At 44.9% G+C, this 17,960-nt stretch overlaps 1 protein-coding gene across 1 annotated transcript in view; it reads left to right on the top strand.

The window, feature by feature from the left end:
* pik3ca (phosphatidylinositol-4,5-bisphosphate 3-kinase, catalytic subunit alpha) overlaps positions 1–17,960 on the top strand; it is a 66,032-nt gene that overhangs the window by 25,071 nt on the left and 23,001 nt on the right. The window contains exons 7-13 of the mRNA XM_080001605.1: positions 896–990; positions 1,611–1,766; positions 1,848–2,093; positions 2,190–2,275; positions 3,528–3,633; positions 15,101–15,253; positions 15,688–15,822. Coding sequence (XP_079857731.1) covers positions 896–990; positions 1,611–1,766; positions 1,848–2,093; positions 2,190–2,275; positions 3,528–3,633; positions 15,101–15,253; positions 15,688–15,822 — 977 coding nt within the window. The remainder of the gene's footprint in view (positions 1–895; positions 991–1,610; positions 1,767–1,847; positions 2,094–2,189; positions 2,276–3,527; positions 3,634–15,100; positions 15,254–15,687; positions 15,823–17,960) is intronic.

Here is a 17,960-nt window from a genome sequence, read left to right on the forward strand (position 1 = left end):
GGGTTATTATTGATCACTCTCAATAAACAGATCCAGGTGATCTCTTAAGTTGCAATCTCTAAAGCGCATCCAGTAATATCCATAAATACTGTATATCAATAAAACCTAATATGCCATTGTCACACCTGGTTGGAGATTGATATGAATCATGTATAGCCATCAAGAACTGACTGTTCACTTGCTGCCTTACATCCACCCCTTGACAAGTGGCATTGTAAAGAGATGATCAATGTTATTCACTTCACCTGTCACTGGTTTTAATGTTCTGGCTGATCTGTGTATATCTGAAGTGTACAATGCAGATTTTACAGATGGGTGATATTGAAAATACATAAATGTTTTTGATTTATATGTTTTAGAGGAAATAGGAAACTTAGTATAAATTAAACTTCAATAATTAAAATGGGAATTGACTGTTCCTGTCTTTTTTAATGTTTTTGCTAAATTATTAGACCTTATGTTTGATCAAATAAACAATGACCATGCAAAGATCTATGTGAAGAGATCGGACAAAAGACAAACTGCCAGCAGTTAGGTTGTCATTATGCAGTGCAGTACTTTCTGTCTAGCTTGTTTTGAAACACCTCATTATAAACACAGAAGTGTTCAATGAACTAATCAATGTACTGAGTGATGTGATGTGAAAAACAGAGGAGCTGAAGACTGGTTATTGTCATAGCTACAAAAAATAAGCTGGAGGCCATTGTTTCCTGGGGCCTTCTTTACAAACTGCATATTCGCAAAAGAAAGCTTATGCCATGGGATTTAGAATGAACAAACATTCGATTTTTCCTCCTAATTCAACTCTGCCAAACAATCTCTCTGTCTCCGCCTCTTTCTTGCTTTCATCTTGAATTCCCCCCAGGGATTGATAAAGTGTTTATCTTATTTCCAGGTCAGATAATAGTAGTGATCTGGGTTATTGTTTTTCCCAACAACGACAAGCAGAAGTACACCCTGAAGATCAACCACGACTGTGTGCCCGAACAGGTAGGCCGGAGGTTTGGACTAATTGGTTCAAAGTCAAATAAGGGCACTCGAATACGAAAGTTTGTTTTTAGCAATGGAAACACACTCCCGAGCCAAATCCCCATACCAACAGGCAACAAAATCCAGAATTTCCCTCTGGGGATTATTTTTTTGTCTTATTTTAATTTCTTTAATTATATAGTTTTATATTACATACAGTATTAATCTGCTATCTGGTTTCCATCCCATTGCTTAAAGCAAAAAAACATTTTGATTCATGCTTTTCATTGAAATTTAATTACCAAACGACAGGGTGATGAAATCCCCCTTTGTTATCGGACAGTTTGAACAGTTATTTTTGTAAATAAAATCGTCCCCATTGTCATTTGGTACAGAGACGGAACAGTTTCCAATTTGCAGTAACCCCTGCACTGTGGCCCCTGCTTTGTTAAAATAAATTTAATTGATTAGTGTACTGTAATTCGGCATAATGCAGTGAGACTACAGAGACCTACACATTGGTGATAGATTTTGTTTGCACTGGAAGGGCTGCAAGTCTCACACTGCATAAAGGACAGCAGCATGCTTAATTCTGAATTCCCCTGAAAAGTTGACAATTGTGCCAACCGCGCCACCTGAAGGTCATCGCGGAGGCCATCCGCAAGAAGACACGGAGCATGCTACTGTCCCAGGAGCAGCTCAAGATGTGCGTCCAGGAATACCAGGGCAAGTACCTCCTCAAGGTCTGCGGCTGTGATGAGTACCTGCTGGAGAAGTACCCCATCAGCCAGTACAAGGTATTGGAAGGTGGCCTTGCTTTCTGTGTGTCTGCCTCCCCCCCCATGTTTTAAACCTCATTCCTTCTGCACTCTCTCCAGTACATCCGTAGCTGCATCATGCTAGGCAGGATGCCGAACCTGATGCTGATGGCCAAAGACAGCCTGTACACCCAGCTGCCCACCGACAACTTTGTCATGCCGTCCTACTCACGCCGCATCTCCACGGCGACGGCCTACTTGAATGGAGAGGCATCTGCCAAGTCACTCTGGTCCATCAATAGAACTCTACGGATTCGCGTGCTGTGCGCCACCTACGTCAACGTCAACATACGCGACATAGACAAGGTGCGCTCCTGTTAATGTCAGCCTTGTGGCAATATTAGCCGCGGCCCCTTTAGCTCCTCTTTTGTCAGTTTTGCCATCTTGGACTCTGACCCGCAGATCTACGTGAGGACGGGCATCTATCATGGGGGGGAGCAGATGTGCGACAACGTCAACACGAAGAGGGTACCCTGCTCCAACCCCAGGTAACCAATGCCAGGCATTTAAAAGCATAAACTTTGGTAGAACTATTGACACTGACCAAAACCTACAAGGAGATACCAAATGAACTCAGTGCTTACCAGATTGTAAATGATATTTTGTCTTGGATTAGCATATTCTGTCTTGACTTTAGAGTTTAGGAACAATCCACTGATCTTGTGTGAATAATGTTCCTTCTACTTTCCAATTTTGTGCCCTTCATGGCCGGTTAGTTCACATCCTCACTGCTGTTTTACAATACTGTTGAATTGACTACTGCATCTCTCCTTATACTGTTCAATCCGTGGCAATGCTGACAACTTGCAGTGTCATTGGCAATGACTCCATCTGCTTTTATCTATGCCCTATAAACATAGAATATTTCTAGCTGTAAGATTATTTTGTTAAAAATTTAAATAAAAAAAATGTAATATTCATAACAAACAGGTATTAAATGTATTTGCGTTATACAATTCCATTTACATTGTTGGTGGCAGGGTCCGCCTTTCCCGATAAAGATCCAAAGTTCGGCCACACACAAGAAGTAGTTAGTTGAGGTCAGTAAACTGTTAACATGAATAAGGACGTTGTCTGGATTAACCCCTTCACATATTTAGCAAAAAAACTGACATTGTCCGTGTCAGACACGTTAACACTAGCTGGAAATAATCAGTTTGGTTTCGACGAGGGGCAGAGCCTGGGTAGAGCCTGCAGGATGTAGGACGTGACGCAATGGCGCTGTGGAGTTTTACAGCACACCCAAGATGGCTGATGAGGCTACAGACTTATCAGTAGTTGGGGATTTATTTGCGTTGATACACCATGTATTTGGATGTATCTGCAATATAAACACTCACTCACTCGCTGTGAATGATCCGGACAATTACCTGCTCCGTTTACACATACCACTCAATCGCACATTTCCCAGACTTTGTACTAGGGTGCTGGATGGGTAAAGTCCGGGTAATGTACGGGTCAAATGATTCAGACATTTGCGTTCACACAAACAGCTCCTCTGGGTAATGTCTGGATAATTTCAGGTTTACAGTGCATGTGTGAAAGCAGATTGAGAGAAGGGTTAACCTGGATGCTGAAAAAAAAATGTTGTCCATCCATCACCGATGATCTTATGGATTTCCACCAAATAAGAGTTTTATTGCTATAAATCCCTGTTTACATTTTTATTCCCACATAAAATATCCAACCATCTCCCCTCTCTGCTCAACCTACAATCTTCATTCTTTCCCATTTGACCAGATGGAATGAGTGGCTGACTTATGACATGTACATCCTAGACATCCCCCGCGCTGCACGTCTCTGCCTTTCCATCTGCTCCGTAAAAGGCAGGAAAGGGGCCAAGGAGGTAAGAGAAGACATGATGTTGAGAGAGGAACATTATATAGATGCAACCAGTATGTAGAAGAGGAATTGGTTAACTGATCTTGAACATATTTTGTGGTGAAACATTATTTTTATTGCTTATTGCTATTAATAACTAAATTAGTCTTACCAAGCTCCAATAGAACTAAGTAGGAAGTCATGCAGTTCAGATAATTCAAATATTATATGAGTTATTTCAGGGTCAGCTGTTGCAGCTACTACAAAAATCTCTAAAAGGAATAAAACATGAAGATTTTAAACAAACTGCCGCATTTAACTGGTTAGAAAGTGTGCCGCATGCCGATGTTGTTTGGGCAATTTGAACAGGAGTTGTACTTTAAAATGTCAGACTTTATTGAAAGTTGGTTCCCATAATTTATAATATATTTATATACTATAATTTATATACTTTTCTATTGAGTACCACTCTGCTGCAACATCTCACTTTTCTTAAAGTGTTTAAGCCTTAAAAAAGCTTTAAGGCAGCACTGTGTAACTTTTGGTTTTTGGAAATTGGTGCCCCTACAGTTGAGTGCAATTGCACTTTTACACCACAGTCATAAAACTCGGCCCGGTGTCCGAAAATAATTTATTTTACCAGACAAATTTGAACCCTATTGGTCAAGTTTCAATAACAGTCTATGTTAAAAACAGTCTATGTGCAACTATGTTGCAAGGACCGCTCTTTGGGTAGAGAGGGCGCGGGGAGGGATGGGCCCCTGCTACTGATGTAGGTACCAGATGTGCTCGGCCCGGCAGATCGGCTCACATGCGTGAGTCAGAGGGTGAAACAAACCCTGTGGCGCAATGAAAGTGAGGCTAAGGTGCAGGTGCCTGCCACACCACTGGCATGTCTCACCCGTGCCGTAGTGGAGGTGGAGCAGCTATGTTTTGTATGAGCATTATTACCCAACATTAAATGTCCGGTAATAATGCTCAATGCCACTCATTTTGACCGGCAAATTTATAATTGAGCATTTTTTTAATTCATATTTTTTATACATTTTACCAGGCAAGTACATTTGAGGGACAGCTCCTATTGGACAGTTTGGTGGAAAATGTTCCATTTATGATTAAATCACCTATTGGCGATCGACTCCATCAATTGTAATTGACATTGATGACAATTTTAGAGAGAGAGAGAGAGAGAGAGAGAGAGAGAGAGAGAGAGAGAGAGAGAGAGAGAGAGGTTAAGACTGAGGGAATCATCCTGGACAGAAACTAGCAAAAGGAGAGAGAACACCCAGTGAAACACAGGCATCCTAACCCTTAAGTATGGTCAGGTCTCCCCGTCCCCTTCCAATGGTTCTCTTTCCTGAGAGCCATCATGTGTTTCTTTAGCCGGTACCTCTTTTTGTCATCCAACACTGCCCCTGCCGACTTCCTCAACCAGGCCATCAATTTAACTTCCCGGAGTCAGGGAAATGATCTGTGACTTTAACAGACTTTCTAAACATGGCGTCTAGAACCCCCTCCAGTTCAGCCAGGGTATACAGGTCCCCATTTGGGGCCTGGGAGTCTGATACTGACATGTCTGTCACTGACCTGCAATCCGAGTCTGTCACTGACCTGCAATCGGAGTCAGACCCAAAGTCATCATGGTCATGAGTTGTCACATTAGCATTCTGCGTCAAATTAGCATTCTGCGTCACATTAGCATGGGTCGTCACATTGAGCGAGAGAGAGAGAGAGAGAGAGAGAGAGAGAGAGAGAGAGAGAGAGAGAGAGAGAGAGACTGCTGGTATCCTACCAATTAGTAAGATGGATAGGTTTAACCATTGAGTGAGGTCTTCTTCAATGAATTTGAGCCTTAAAGTTAAGGGTCAACAAATCTGACAGATTGGTGGAGATATCAATACCAAGGTATCTAATGTTGCCTGTTGTGATGGTAAAGGGAAGTTTCTGTGTTATAGCATTCCAGTCTTCCCCACTGAGTGGAAAGACCGTGGTTTTAGTCCAGTTTATTGAATTGTCTGAGATGGCTGAAAATGTAGGTATAAGATTAAACACTTTCGGTGGTGATATTTGGTTCGGTAAATATAACTGTGAAGGTGTGTCGTGGCTCAGGGCCAGGGAATGTCCAAATAGTCCTGGTGGATCCATGCATCCTCGCTTCTGCGATCTCCCGCTGTCCGTGTCCGATCGCTGTCTCTCAGGCGGATTCGCCTGCATGCTGATCCCCAGTGCGGGGAGACACACATACCCAATTTTCCCTTCCTGTGTTTGGGATCAGCCCCCTTGGTCCACTACATATTCCGACAGACAACCCCCCCCCCCGCCCAACCACGCACTTCTTTCGGTTGGCGGTGAGCCTCGTGCGCCCCAGGGATGCTAGCACTGCATCCACATGCTGCATATGCCGCTCCCACGTATTGCTATGAATGATGACATCATCTAAATATGCAGCGGCAAATGCTGGATGTGGGCGCAGGACCCTGTCCATGAGTCTCTGAAAGGTCGCGGGGGCACTAAGCAACCCGAACGGAAGCACTTGGAATTGGTAAAGGCCTTCCGGAGTGGAGAAGGCCGATTTTTCCTTGGACTGCTGGAACAAGGGAATCTGGCAGTAGCCCTTGGTTTTATCGAGCATCGTAAAAAACCGAGCCGTCCCTAACCAGTCAAGAAGCTTGTCGATGCGGGGCATTGGGTAGGCATTGAACTTTGACATCGTGTTCACCTTCCGGTAATCTACGCAGAACCGCACTGACCCATCAGGCTTACGCACTCGCACGATGGGGCTGGACCATTCACTCGTCCATTCCTCTATTACCCCCATGTCCAGCATGGCCTATAATTCCGCCTGCACTATTTTCCGTATGTTTTCGGGCAGGCGATACGGCCGAGAGCGTGTTGTAGATAAACTTTACTCTAACACTTTAACAAAATAAGAGAGTGTGACCCGTGCTGGGCCCCGTCCCCCAGCACAGCTGGTGGTGTTCCCTTTTTTTCCAATCCTGCTGACAATGCCAAATATGTTCTGGATAAACTTTACTCGAACACTTTAACAAAATAAGAGAGATCGAGGAAGCCGAAGTTTGAAAGATAAAGACTATTATTATCACTTGTAAACAAGTAACACAAAAGCCTGAGTGGGTTTGCAAAGAACTCTGGAGCCTCTCCTCCGGGTGGCTTATAAAGGTCCATTCTACACATTCCATAGCATAGTTTCACTCCTTATATGGCAATCTGCCCACTAGGCCTGTCCACCTCCTGGCCCAGAGCTCATGTCTCCACATGTGGAACATGTTAACTAATTCCATGTTAACTAATTTCATACACATTCCACAGAACCACTCCCATTCACCCCTTATCATCTATTGGTGGCATATTGTACCAGCACTGGAGGAGAGTGGTATCTCCTTTACTCAATATATCCCCACACTTATTTGATTCATATAGCATAGGCAAGATAATACCTATATATTTTACCATTGAATGTTGTAGTAAATTTCTCCCCCGGAGTCGTCTCCACATGGTGGAGTATGAGGGGCTTACGGCCGGACAGGGGAGAGAACATGTCAGCAATGCGCTGCTGCAGCACCGCGACGTCTGTGCTCTGGCCGGGAGAGAGATGGTCACTTAAAAAGGCCGCAGTGTGATCTGCCGGCTTTGGAACATCCAGCCCCAACTCGTCCCTCTCAATTGTCGCTGTGGCCAGTGCCACGGGCACGCATTCCCTCCATTGTTTCAGGAGGTTTAGGTGGTAAATTTGGGCAGACCCCCCCCCCCGTCTGTGCGACCTCCCCCATGCGCCGTGTGACCACGAAGAGCCCTTGCCACTTTGCGAGTAATTTCGAGCTGGACGTAGGGAGTAGTACTAACAACTTGTCTCCCGGTGAGAATTTTCATAACCGTGGTAAACGCTAGTCCGAATTGAGCGGACACCTAGTAACCCACACAGTCTGCGCAGTGTGCGTGACATAAACAAAGTGTCCTGGTCGGTCAGGATTTCCTGAAACAAGACCTGAAACAAAGCCTGCACCACATTTTTGGCCGTAATACTGCGCAACCGCACTGCTTCCAGGCTGCGTAGTCCACTAGGCAAATCGATACAACACAAATCGATAGCCCCGACCACTGCGGTCTAATGTCCCGATGAGATCCATAGCGGTTCTCTTGAATGGAGTCTCAACTAAGGGGAAGGGGGTCAACAGCGCTCGGGGAATAGCTGGTGAATTCACCCGCTGACACTCGGGACAGGCAGCACAGCGCCGCTGCACGTCCGCCCAGATGCCCGGCCAGTAGAAACAGGCCATTATCCGCTCAAGTGTTTTTTTTGTGTCCTAGGTGATCGGCCATTGGGTTATAATGAGTCGCCTGGAAGACTTAATCCCGGCGGCTTTTAGGGACCAACAATTGGGTAACCTCTTATCCTGACTGAGCGTCACGGTTCACTCGATATAATCTGTCCCTATTCACCGCAAAATACAGGTGAGTGAGTGCAGCTTCTTCATGTACTAACAAGCTATCAATTTTATGTACCCGCTCCAAGGCCCCACAAAGTGTATCGTACCGCAATTGTTCCAGAGGAAAGCCCTCCATGGGATGGACTGGGTGTTCCAGGGAAGTTCCCACCTGGTTCTCCCCCTCCTCCGCTCTGGTGACCTTCGCCAGTGCGACCTCCGCATCGCTGTGCGTCGCGCAACACTCACATATGCCTACAGACTGTGAGCGCACCCCCCCCGTTTCTTTCATATAAACATCTAAACCCGGCCAATTTGTACCCAAAATCAGGGGGTGCGACATGCGGGAACTAACCGCAGCCTTTACCATATGCTTTTTTCCCTTGTAGCGAAAGTGTGAATACCCTCATGCACGCAACAAATATCCACCCAAGATGCCTTTACCAAAGCCCCTGGGTTAGAGTAAGGGTTAGGGTACACTGTAGTCCCCTTCTTGACCGGGGGAGGGATCCGGCGGACCGGCAACCCGAACAACCTGGCCGACCTCCATAATTGGGCAGTCCTGGAAGTTGTGGTCGGGTCTTCCGCATTGCCAGCATACCTCCCCAGGCGTTTGCCCAGCTCTCGGTGGTCCCGAGGCCGTGCCGCTCAGGAAGGATCGGGAGGGTGGATTGGAGTAGGAGGTGGTCTCCCTACTCTGGCGGGCGAAGGAACGGGAGGTGGGCCCCCCTCGGGATCCGGAAGGGAGGCTGGTGATAGCTGCCCGGTTCGCGGTGCTGGTATCAGCAGGTCCCTCGTCGACTCCCACGCTACGTCCTGGCGCAGGTCCCTCGGTGGGCCCTGCGGTCCGGTGCTGTAGGCTCTCGTATGGGCGTAGGCCTCCATGTGGTCCTCCGCGAGGGCTATGGCAGCTTGGAGGGAGGCTGGACTGTGGCATCTCACCCAGCTAGCAGCGCGGGCCAGGAGATTTTTCACGAACTGTTCGGTGGCCACCGCCTCGACGATCTGGTGCGGGGAGCCCTCCTCCGGTCTGAGCCATCCAGGAGTTGCTGGGTGTGCAGGAACGGCCGGCCCACAGTGTCATAAGGAAGTGACCGGAGGCGAAGGCTGTGGTCCTCAGGTGTCCTCCCAACCCGTTCCATCACGGCCCTCCGGACAACAGTGTAGCTCATCCGCTGCCCCAGCGGTAGGGCATGCACCGCCAGCTGGACTTCTCCTGTGAGGAGGGGAACGAGCTGCCATGCTTGCCATCCGGCCGCCTCGGCCATTTGTTCAAAGTTGGCAAGGAACGTTCCTCGCAAGGTCTGGTATGCTCCCGGAGGGGGATCTGTATTGTCTGCTGGTTTTCCCGGAGCGCCCCCTGGTCCCACTTGTGGGCCCTCGCCATCTCCTGGAACTTCAGGGCTTGTTGTTCCTGCATTGTGGTGAGGACCGCCACCATCTGTTCCAGGGGGAAGGGCATCCGGGATTTTGTCTCGCGCTGCTCCATGTCCGTGTTCAGGTTCCAGTTGTGAAGGTGTGTCCTGGCTCAGGCCCAGGGAATGAGGAAGAGGAGGCAGGCGGAGCCTGAACCACCTGCAGCAGCTGCGGCTTGGCCCCGCCCCCTTGGTCAACCACAATAACAAAATATAAAAGGATTTTGTGAACAGAGTTTCCTGTTTGTATCCCAATAATATTACTGTTTGATGGATGACCGCTACGAGGGGTTCAATAAAGATGGCGAATAGTAAAGGGGAGGGTGGATATCCTTGTCTTGTGCCACGTTGTAGAGTGAAACGCTGTGAGGTGTAACCATTGGTGATGACAGAAGCAGATGTTGTTGTACAGAGTTCTGATCCATTGAATGAGTAACTCTCCAAAGCCAAATTTGTTGAGGGTGGAAAAGAGATATGTAACTCTGTCAAATGCTGTTTCGGCATCTAAAGAAGCAATAACAGTATTTAAGCTGTTGCTTTAAGATATGCTGATCAGACTGAATAAACGGCGCATATTGCTGGATGAGTGTTTGCCCTTGACAAAGCTTGTTTGGTCTGGGTGAATTATAAACGGAATTACTTTTTCAATTCTGTTGGTTGGTGTTCTACTAATAATTTTGAAATCACAATTAATTAGGCTTATGGGTCTTTAACTGGAGGTGAGGGTTGGGTCCTTATTGGGTTTGAGCAAAACCGAAATGAGAGCAGTATTCATGTGTGGAGGCATGGTGGAGGTTGACTTAACCTCTGTAACCATTCTGATGAATAATGGGGATATCAGTGGCCAGAAATGTTTATAGAATTCCACTGGGTAGCCATTTGATGCAGGTGATTTATTGTTGGGCATAGAGAAGAGAGCTTTCCTGAGTTCTTTGAGAGTAAGTGGTTAATGTAATGTGGTAGCCTGCTCTGTGGATAGTTTATGGAGGTTAATATTATTAAGGAATAAGTAAATGTTTGATATATTTGATTCATTATCCGAGTGATATAGCTTATTATAAAAGTCTCAGAATATTTTATTGATGTCTTGTGTGTTATTCTACCCTGTGGATCTTTGATGGCTGTACTAAGTGTTCAAAAAAGTTCACTCTTGTTCGTTGCATATGGAATTGTGTCTTTTGATGGATGATTGTGTTGTTGGGATGGTGTGGCGAGCAGCCACACTTGACCTGGATCTAGGTGATTGGGATCAGGGTGGCTGTATACCTGTTGTTCGTTGGTTGGTCTAACGAGCAACAGGTTAAAACCCCCATTCCCATTTTTACCAGTAACTCCCAGAGTTGCTGGTAAAAAAAAAAGGCAATTCTAGAGAAGCTTTTGTGAGGTGGTGAATACTATGTGTATTCTATATTGTGTGGATTATTTGATCGCCAAGATGAAGATCACTCATATATTGTTTTATAGTGTCAGACAGGCTAGTGATTATCTCTGGTTTGTCAACAGTCTTAATTGGATCAAGTTAAGTGTTGAAGTCCCCTCCCTGAATAATAATTGAGTCAGAGAATTCTAAGAGTTTTGAAAATATATTGTGAAAGAAATTGAGATTGTCCTCATTGGGGCCTTAAAGTCCTAAAATTCCATTCATTATGTAACGCCCTTCTGTGTCTGAAATTTTGGTTTTATTCTGATATGGGATACTTTTATTGATCAATATAGAAACACCTCTTTTTTTGTTGTTTATATGATGCAGAAAACATCTGATTAACCCCTTTGGTTTTGCTACTTTAAGCTGGGGAGCCTATGCTTCTCACATTCCAACTAACAAACTAAATGGATGTCATTGAGGTTAGTTAGGGAGTGATGGATTTGGAATTGTAGTTTTCCCATGCAGCAGCAAGTGCATCCAAGGCAATAGCTTTACTACTGTGCCCATGTTTTAGTTGGAGAAGATTGTCAGTATTTAGTTCGTGCAGCTGGGTGCCACCGTGTTGGATCTGTACTCAACATACAGCATGCTCCTCCCTCACAGCAATTACTTTGTTTTAACAGAGCTTACTTTGTTTAGCACTGTATTAACAAAAATATCTTTGATTTATTCCAAAAGAAATCATTAATCTTTGTTCTGTTTAAAGAAGTAAGTGTTGTTAATTATTGTGGCAACTTGGGGTTGTGGTCGAGCCAGTGCTGGGAGGCGAGGGGAAGTCAGGTAGCCTGACGCTCCCCGCAAACCTCCAGCCTTAATTGCGTCTCTGCATCGACTCGATCATTGGTTTACGATCGATCGGCAGCAAAAATTTCATGACCAACCCTAGCTAGATGCAGGAAGTTGCGCCACTTCATTTTCTCACCCCAAGGAGTAAAACCATGGCTACCTGCTGGAGCCAAAATTATGCTTTGAATGTACAGCAACAATTGCAAAAAATAGTTTTAAATAAAAATGTAATAATATTTGAAACATATTAAAGAAGACATGTGACGATATTGTGAGTTGAGTGTAAGTGTTCAGACACATGCCATGAACAGTTATAAATGATGAGCCCCGACATTTGAATGAAGCCTGGGTTGAAAAATAGCGAACTTATCCTTGAACAAAAAGTGATTCTGTTCGACTGTGGCTCCTGATTATGATTAAAATTTTAAGTAAAAGTAAATGAATTTCTATATCTAATGCATCCAAAATATCTGAAAGATCATGCTAATGGCAGATTGACTTCACACATTTTTAATACAATGTATGGGTGTGTGTGTGTGTGTGTGTGTGTGTGTGTGTGTGTGTGTGTGTGTGTGTGTGTGTGTGTGTGTGTGTGTGTGTGTGTGTGTGTGTGTGTGTGTGTGTGTCATTCGTTCAGGTATAATGGTGGCCACGGTATCATCTTCAGTACTGTTTAATTACTAATCAGCCATGAGCAGTGTGGCGGCAGAATGTACAGGAATGTAGTAGACAGAAGGACCTCTTTCCTCTGTCACATGGAGCTATCAGTGTCTGTCTTGTCTGAGACACACAGATGGTGCGCTTTAAAAGGGAAGCTGGCGTGCAGTTGGAGTTAGTCACCCGACTTGAGATTTGAACAATTTAGCGCGTGTGGGTGTGTGTGTGATTATTATTATTATTTTTTTAAGTAAAATCTTGTGAGAGTCTTGAACTCGTCTGGCAGCTACACAAAGTAGTACATGCTAATTGTCAGTTGATTCAAGTTACTCAAAATGATGAATGTAATTATTTTTGTTGCATTTTAAAGTATGAGGATCAGCAATTGTTGTATAAATACATATTGCCTCAACAAGTTTATTTTGACTGACTGCACTTCGTATTTCATTTCTATAGTTCCACTTATACGTATATTTGCATACTTCCTATGTGCTGTTAATATTTCAAATGTAAACAGTAGATATAAGTTTAACGGTAGATAAAAGTGATATGGAAGTTCTTGTTTTGTTTTTTCAACAACAAAGGATGTATTTTTCATGGTGAGCTAGATGGACTTCTATCAAGGTGAACTACAATCAAATGTTTAAAGGAAAATTTACCACTCAAGTGTGCATGCATTCCCCTTAAATTGCGGCGTCTAGTTTTATGACACCATAATTGCCTCCTAAAGTGTCTTATTTACCAGGCGTTTCACCGACTAGTCAACTACTATAACCACTAGTCGGCGCTGTTGGCAGCAGTCAACTAGTCATGGCCATTTTTTTTGTTAGTGTCACCAGATTTACAATAATTATTGTATTAGTTAAATAATTTATAGTTTAATATGTATTTCCATTCATATCTTAATTCAGGTATGTTCTAGCCTTGGAACCAGACAAATCCGCAAGCTCATCTTTCATTTGCTCTGCAGAGAATCTTACCAGTGGCTGCCCTCCTACTCAAACAGATTTCCACCTGACCTTGCCACGGTTGGGCCAATCACAACCGTTTATCTAATAGCGATTTGGCACGATGACTATGCAGAGAAGCGCCATTCAGGCATTTTCGTAAACAACCAAGATGGCTGCTGCTGATGTGGAACGGTCTCTTTAATCTGCTATCGCAACAGTATTAAACAAGCTGGATGGTATCCTGTATTTCCTCTTAAAAGCTTTTGTTGATAAGAAAGATGTGTTTGCCGTACTTCTGACTCGGTAAATTTGGTAAAAGTAATATTTTTCCAACCACTCGTTCAGTGCTACGTCACACGTTTTGTTTCCCTGATTGGTTGTAGGTCTATCAAATTGTGTCCAGAGACATTTTGGTCTGCGACCATTGGTAACAGCCCTTGGAAATCAAAAATGAACAGAGCGATTTGAGAAACATTTGCAAATTAGTCAGCCAATGCCAGGCTAAATATATTCTCCTAATTAATTAAATTTACAAAATACAATTGCTAATATTTTTGGAGTCCGGACCAAGACTTCCTCTTCCATGCGCCCGTCATTGTTTACAGTCCGATTAGCAACATGAGATGCGAGAATGGAGTTGGAGTTGAGAGACGATGTCTATGACCGTATTGTTTCACAAGTACTAAGTAGTACATTTTTAAAAAGCTAATAAAAAGCAAAATCGCCATCAGACCGATAGCCAATGAGTTCCAAGATTACCTAGAACTCCTCTCTCTGTGTCTTTCTTACATTATTGCTAAAATACGACTCGTCGACTACTATCATGAAAAACTTGGCAACTAGTAAAAAATCAGTAGTCGTGAAACCCCTAAAATTTACCTAAAATGCACATTAAACAAGTTAATTGTATGATTTGAGTCACAAAACAGAGGATTGTGGATCCCATAATTCTGCAGTGACTAGATTTTCTAGTCACTGCGATGTGTGAAAGTTTGAGCTTGAGCTTGAGAGTTTTTGTGTGTGTGTGTGTGTGTGTGTGTGTGTGTGTGTGTGTGTGTGTGTGTGTGTGTGTGTGTGTGTGTGTGTGTGTGTGTGTGTGTGTGTGTGTGTGTGTTTGTGTGTGTTTGTGTGTGTGTGTGTGTTTGTGTGTGTGTCATGGGCTCAGATCCTGTAACGGACACCCAGCCATGAGGCCCTGCCAGCAAGGCCAGGTTAGCGGATGGTCTTTCATGCCCCACCTGAATTAAAGATAAACACTCCTTCGCATCCAGCTTTTGTTCCACCACTTACTTTAAATAGGAGTATTTGCACGTTGTCCCGCCTGTCTCACCCTCTTCCCTCTCAGCCCTTTTGTCCAGTGTTGACACAGCTGTGCGTTAGCAGAGACTCGCCCCAAAGATAGAGATGCCGTCTTGAAATTGCAATTAAGAAACTATGGGAGGCGATTTGAAAACACTTAAGCTAACTAAGAGTTTGTTGCTGGAAAACTCGAGCTTTGCAAAGTAATACCTCTTACAAAATGAGAAAATCAATCAATCTTTTTTTCTTTTGAGATAAGTGGACCTACAAATTGGACAGCTCACTTTGAGTAAATATGTCTTAAATGCTCTCCACACGTTTTTTGGACTGTTTCAGAAGTGTGCCTCCTTCAAAATGTATTACCGTTTTCAGAAATGTTATAATGTAAAATTCTTACTCCGGTGGCAGAAGTTATTTCTCAAGTAAATACATTTGACGTCTGACATGGCTTTGGTGACCTCTTTCTCTTTTTCTCCTCTTTCTTTTTTTTTTGGTCTTTCCACTATTCCTCTAGGAACACTGTCCCTTGGCCTGGGGAAACGTCAACCTGTTGGATTACACACACACCCTGGTGGCCAACAAGATGGCCCTCAACCTCTGGCCTGTGCCCCATGGCCTGGAGGATCTCCTTAACCCCATTGGAGTGACTGGATCCAATCCCAATAAGGTAGTGTTGCGTTCAGCTGCCAAACCCTACATTTGGTGAATCTCCTGCCTTATATGAACCATACACATATTATGAATATGTTTAATCTTAGTCAGAAACAAACCAAAAATGTACATTTGAAACTGACTAACATTGCTTATGGGAAAGTGAGGTTCGGATAATCATGAAAAAATTAAATTAATGTTGGAGTCAATGCGTTAAGTAAAATTAGTAAAAAAAAAAACAAAAGGATATTAGGTGAATAGTTTTGCTATTATGAAACAATTATTTGATATGAAAATATTGGACTAAATTAATTAAATTAAGTAAACTGTCACAAGGTTAATGACAGTAGATTGAAACTTGATAAGTAACGGGTCATCTGTGATCAACTCATTCAGCATAGGTTCCAAGCCATTTTTAAAATGCCAAGATTTTTTGTTTTTCCTTTTTAGGAAACTCCATGTCTCGAGCTGGAATTTGACCACTTCAGTAGCCCGGTCAAGTATCCCAATATGACCTCTGCAGAGGAGCATGCAAATCGGAGCATCTCCAGAGAGCTCGGCTTCAACTACAACTTCTCTGGACAGGTAATTAAACTACCAACAACATTATGTATGTACATAACGTTTACATTTCGTGATTCGACAATCGGGGGATATTCCCCAAATCTTGCTAGGATCAGGCGACGATAACCCATAATAGCGTCATTTACTGTACGTAAGCGGCAACTGGCAGTCTGAGCTCAGTGGGTTCTCTAAATGCTGCTTGGTGCTAAACCAGTCTGGCTCAGTAGAGTATGGATAAGATGGAGATGGTACATGCACGCTCTCGATATGACTTTTTTTTTTTTTTTTTTTTACCTGTGCTGTCAGCATGCTTGGCATACAACATGCTTGGCATATTTGTACGCCATTGCATCTAGGACAAGGATCTAGTTAATATGCAAGTGGAGGTCAATTTCTCAACCTGCAATGCCACTCTTTATTAATTCTTTAATGATCAAGAACTGCTTCCAATAACACTGTCCTGTGGTCCTGTGGGATGACAAATGCACAGCTTTTTTGTTACACAAGACTGCCACCATCCCCCTCTTTGGAGAATGATCTTACCATGTTTTGGTCTATAAACAACCTGTCATCATTACTTCTCGAAGAGGGTGAGACATATTAACATAGAATAAAACCACAACCTGGAAAAACATGAACATAGAAACATCAGACAACAACCTGTATCGACAAAACAACAGCAATTCGGCATGTGGCCTATTCCTGTGATAGCTATGGCAGCAAAGGAGGGAGAAAAGGAGAAGGATGTGATCAGGAGGGTGTTCGGGGGCGTGTTTGATGCAGGTGTGTGTGTGTGTTTGTGTGTGTGTGTGTGTGTGTGTGTGTGTGAGACGTGTCCATCGGTGAGTGCACAGGACTTGTCCTGATTAGTTCTGTATGAGGTTGGAATTATATCATAGTGCCCCCAAGCAGCGGAAAAGGACCCACAGGCACGTCCCGCAGCAATATAGACACTCAACGACTGCACTGCAGCCACAGAAGACCCAGCAGCCCCCTAAGAAGCCAGAAGCCCACGGAGCAACATCCATGTATGGCCCCGAGAAGCATAAACCAGTCCCAGAGAGCTTGAGGAAATCCTCAAGCCCACACATACAACCCACCCTCACATGCATTCATAAGACGCACCTGCAAGCGCAGAACCTAGGCCACGGGCGCCAGGCACGGACCACAGGCCCAGAGCCATGTCCCAAGCATACAGACCACACCCCCCCAGAAACGCCCGCCCTGCAGCCGAGCCAACTGAGTGGGTGTGGGCCCCATTCCCACCGACGGCCCACGCAAAGGTGAGGTCTGCCATACCACAACCAGCTAGATACCCCACCCGGCCACAAGCCCTGAGCTCCCACCCATGTAGCCGAGCGCACATGGCACAGGACAACCCAACGTCAGCGGCCCCCCACCAACGCCTGCAGACAGCCAGATACTGTATGTGGCCCCATCCACCAGCGGTGGCACTCGGGGCACCCGCTGCAGAGAAGCCACGTAGTGGGAGCAAGACTGACAGCTGCCCCCCACACTGCAACCCACACCCATGACAGAGAGCAGCCTCCAAGTGGCCCTGGAAAGCACCCGGCGGTGCTCACTGCAGCCCTGCCGGGTCGCAGCAGGCCAGGAACCACCCGGCTCCAGGAGCAAGCTGCCAGGACCCGAACCCAGTTGGCAGGAGCCCACCCAGTCCCCCCCCCAGCCAACCACACCCCTACACCAACCCACCAGCGCCCCGCCACCCTGGAAACCCCAGTGCTCAATGCGTGCTGTTGGTAAATGCATTTAAAATTGCCGGGTGTTGGGGCAGGAGTCCTCCAAGCATGTCAAACCCAAATCATTCGCGCCCCTCCTGCCCCGCAGACCCTGGTCAGTAGTGTGTCGCTTCGAGTAACATTTGTGTAGGTGTGTATTGGTTAATGTTTGTGATAACATGAGTGGAATTAAAATTGCAGGACAGACATGAAGCAAGGCAGGGCAGGAGCTTGACAGGCAAGATTGCAGCTGCCTGCCACATCCCTATCCAAATAGCTTGCACCCCATGCGTCCCCTTTCTATGCAAATGAACCTTGTTGCAAATGGCGTCCAATTAACAAACACCGGCGCTAATAGACACACGCAGTTAGAGGGAAATTATTAGCATCTGAAGCACAATTATAATAGGTGTCACACCC

The sequence above is a fragment of the Zeus faber genome, assembly GCF_960531495.2.
Source record: "Zeus faber genome assembly, chromosome: 1".
Taxonomy (NCBI): Eukaryota; Metazoa; Chordata; class Actinopteri; order Zeiformes; family Zeidae; genus Zeus; species Zeus faber.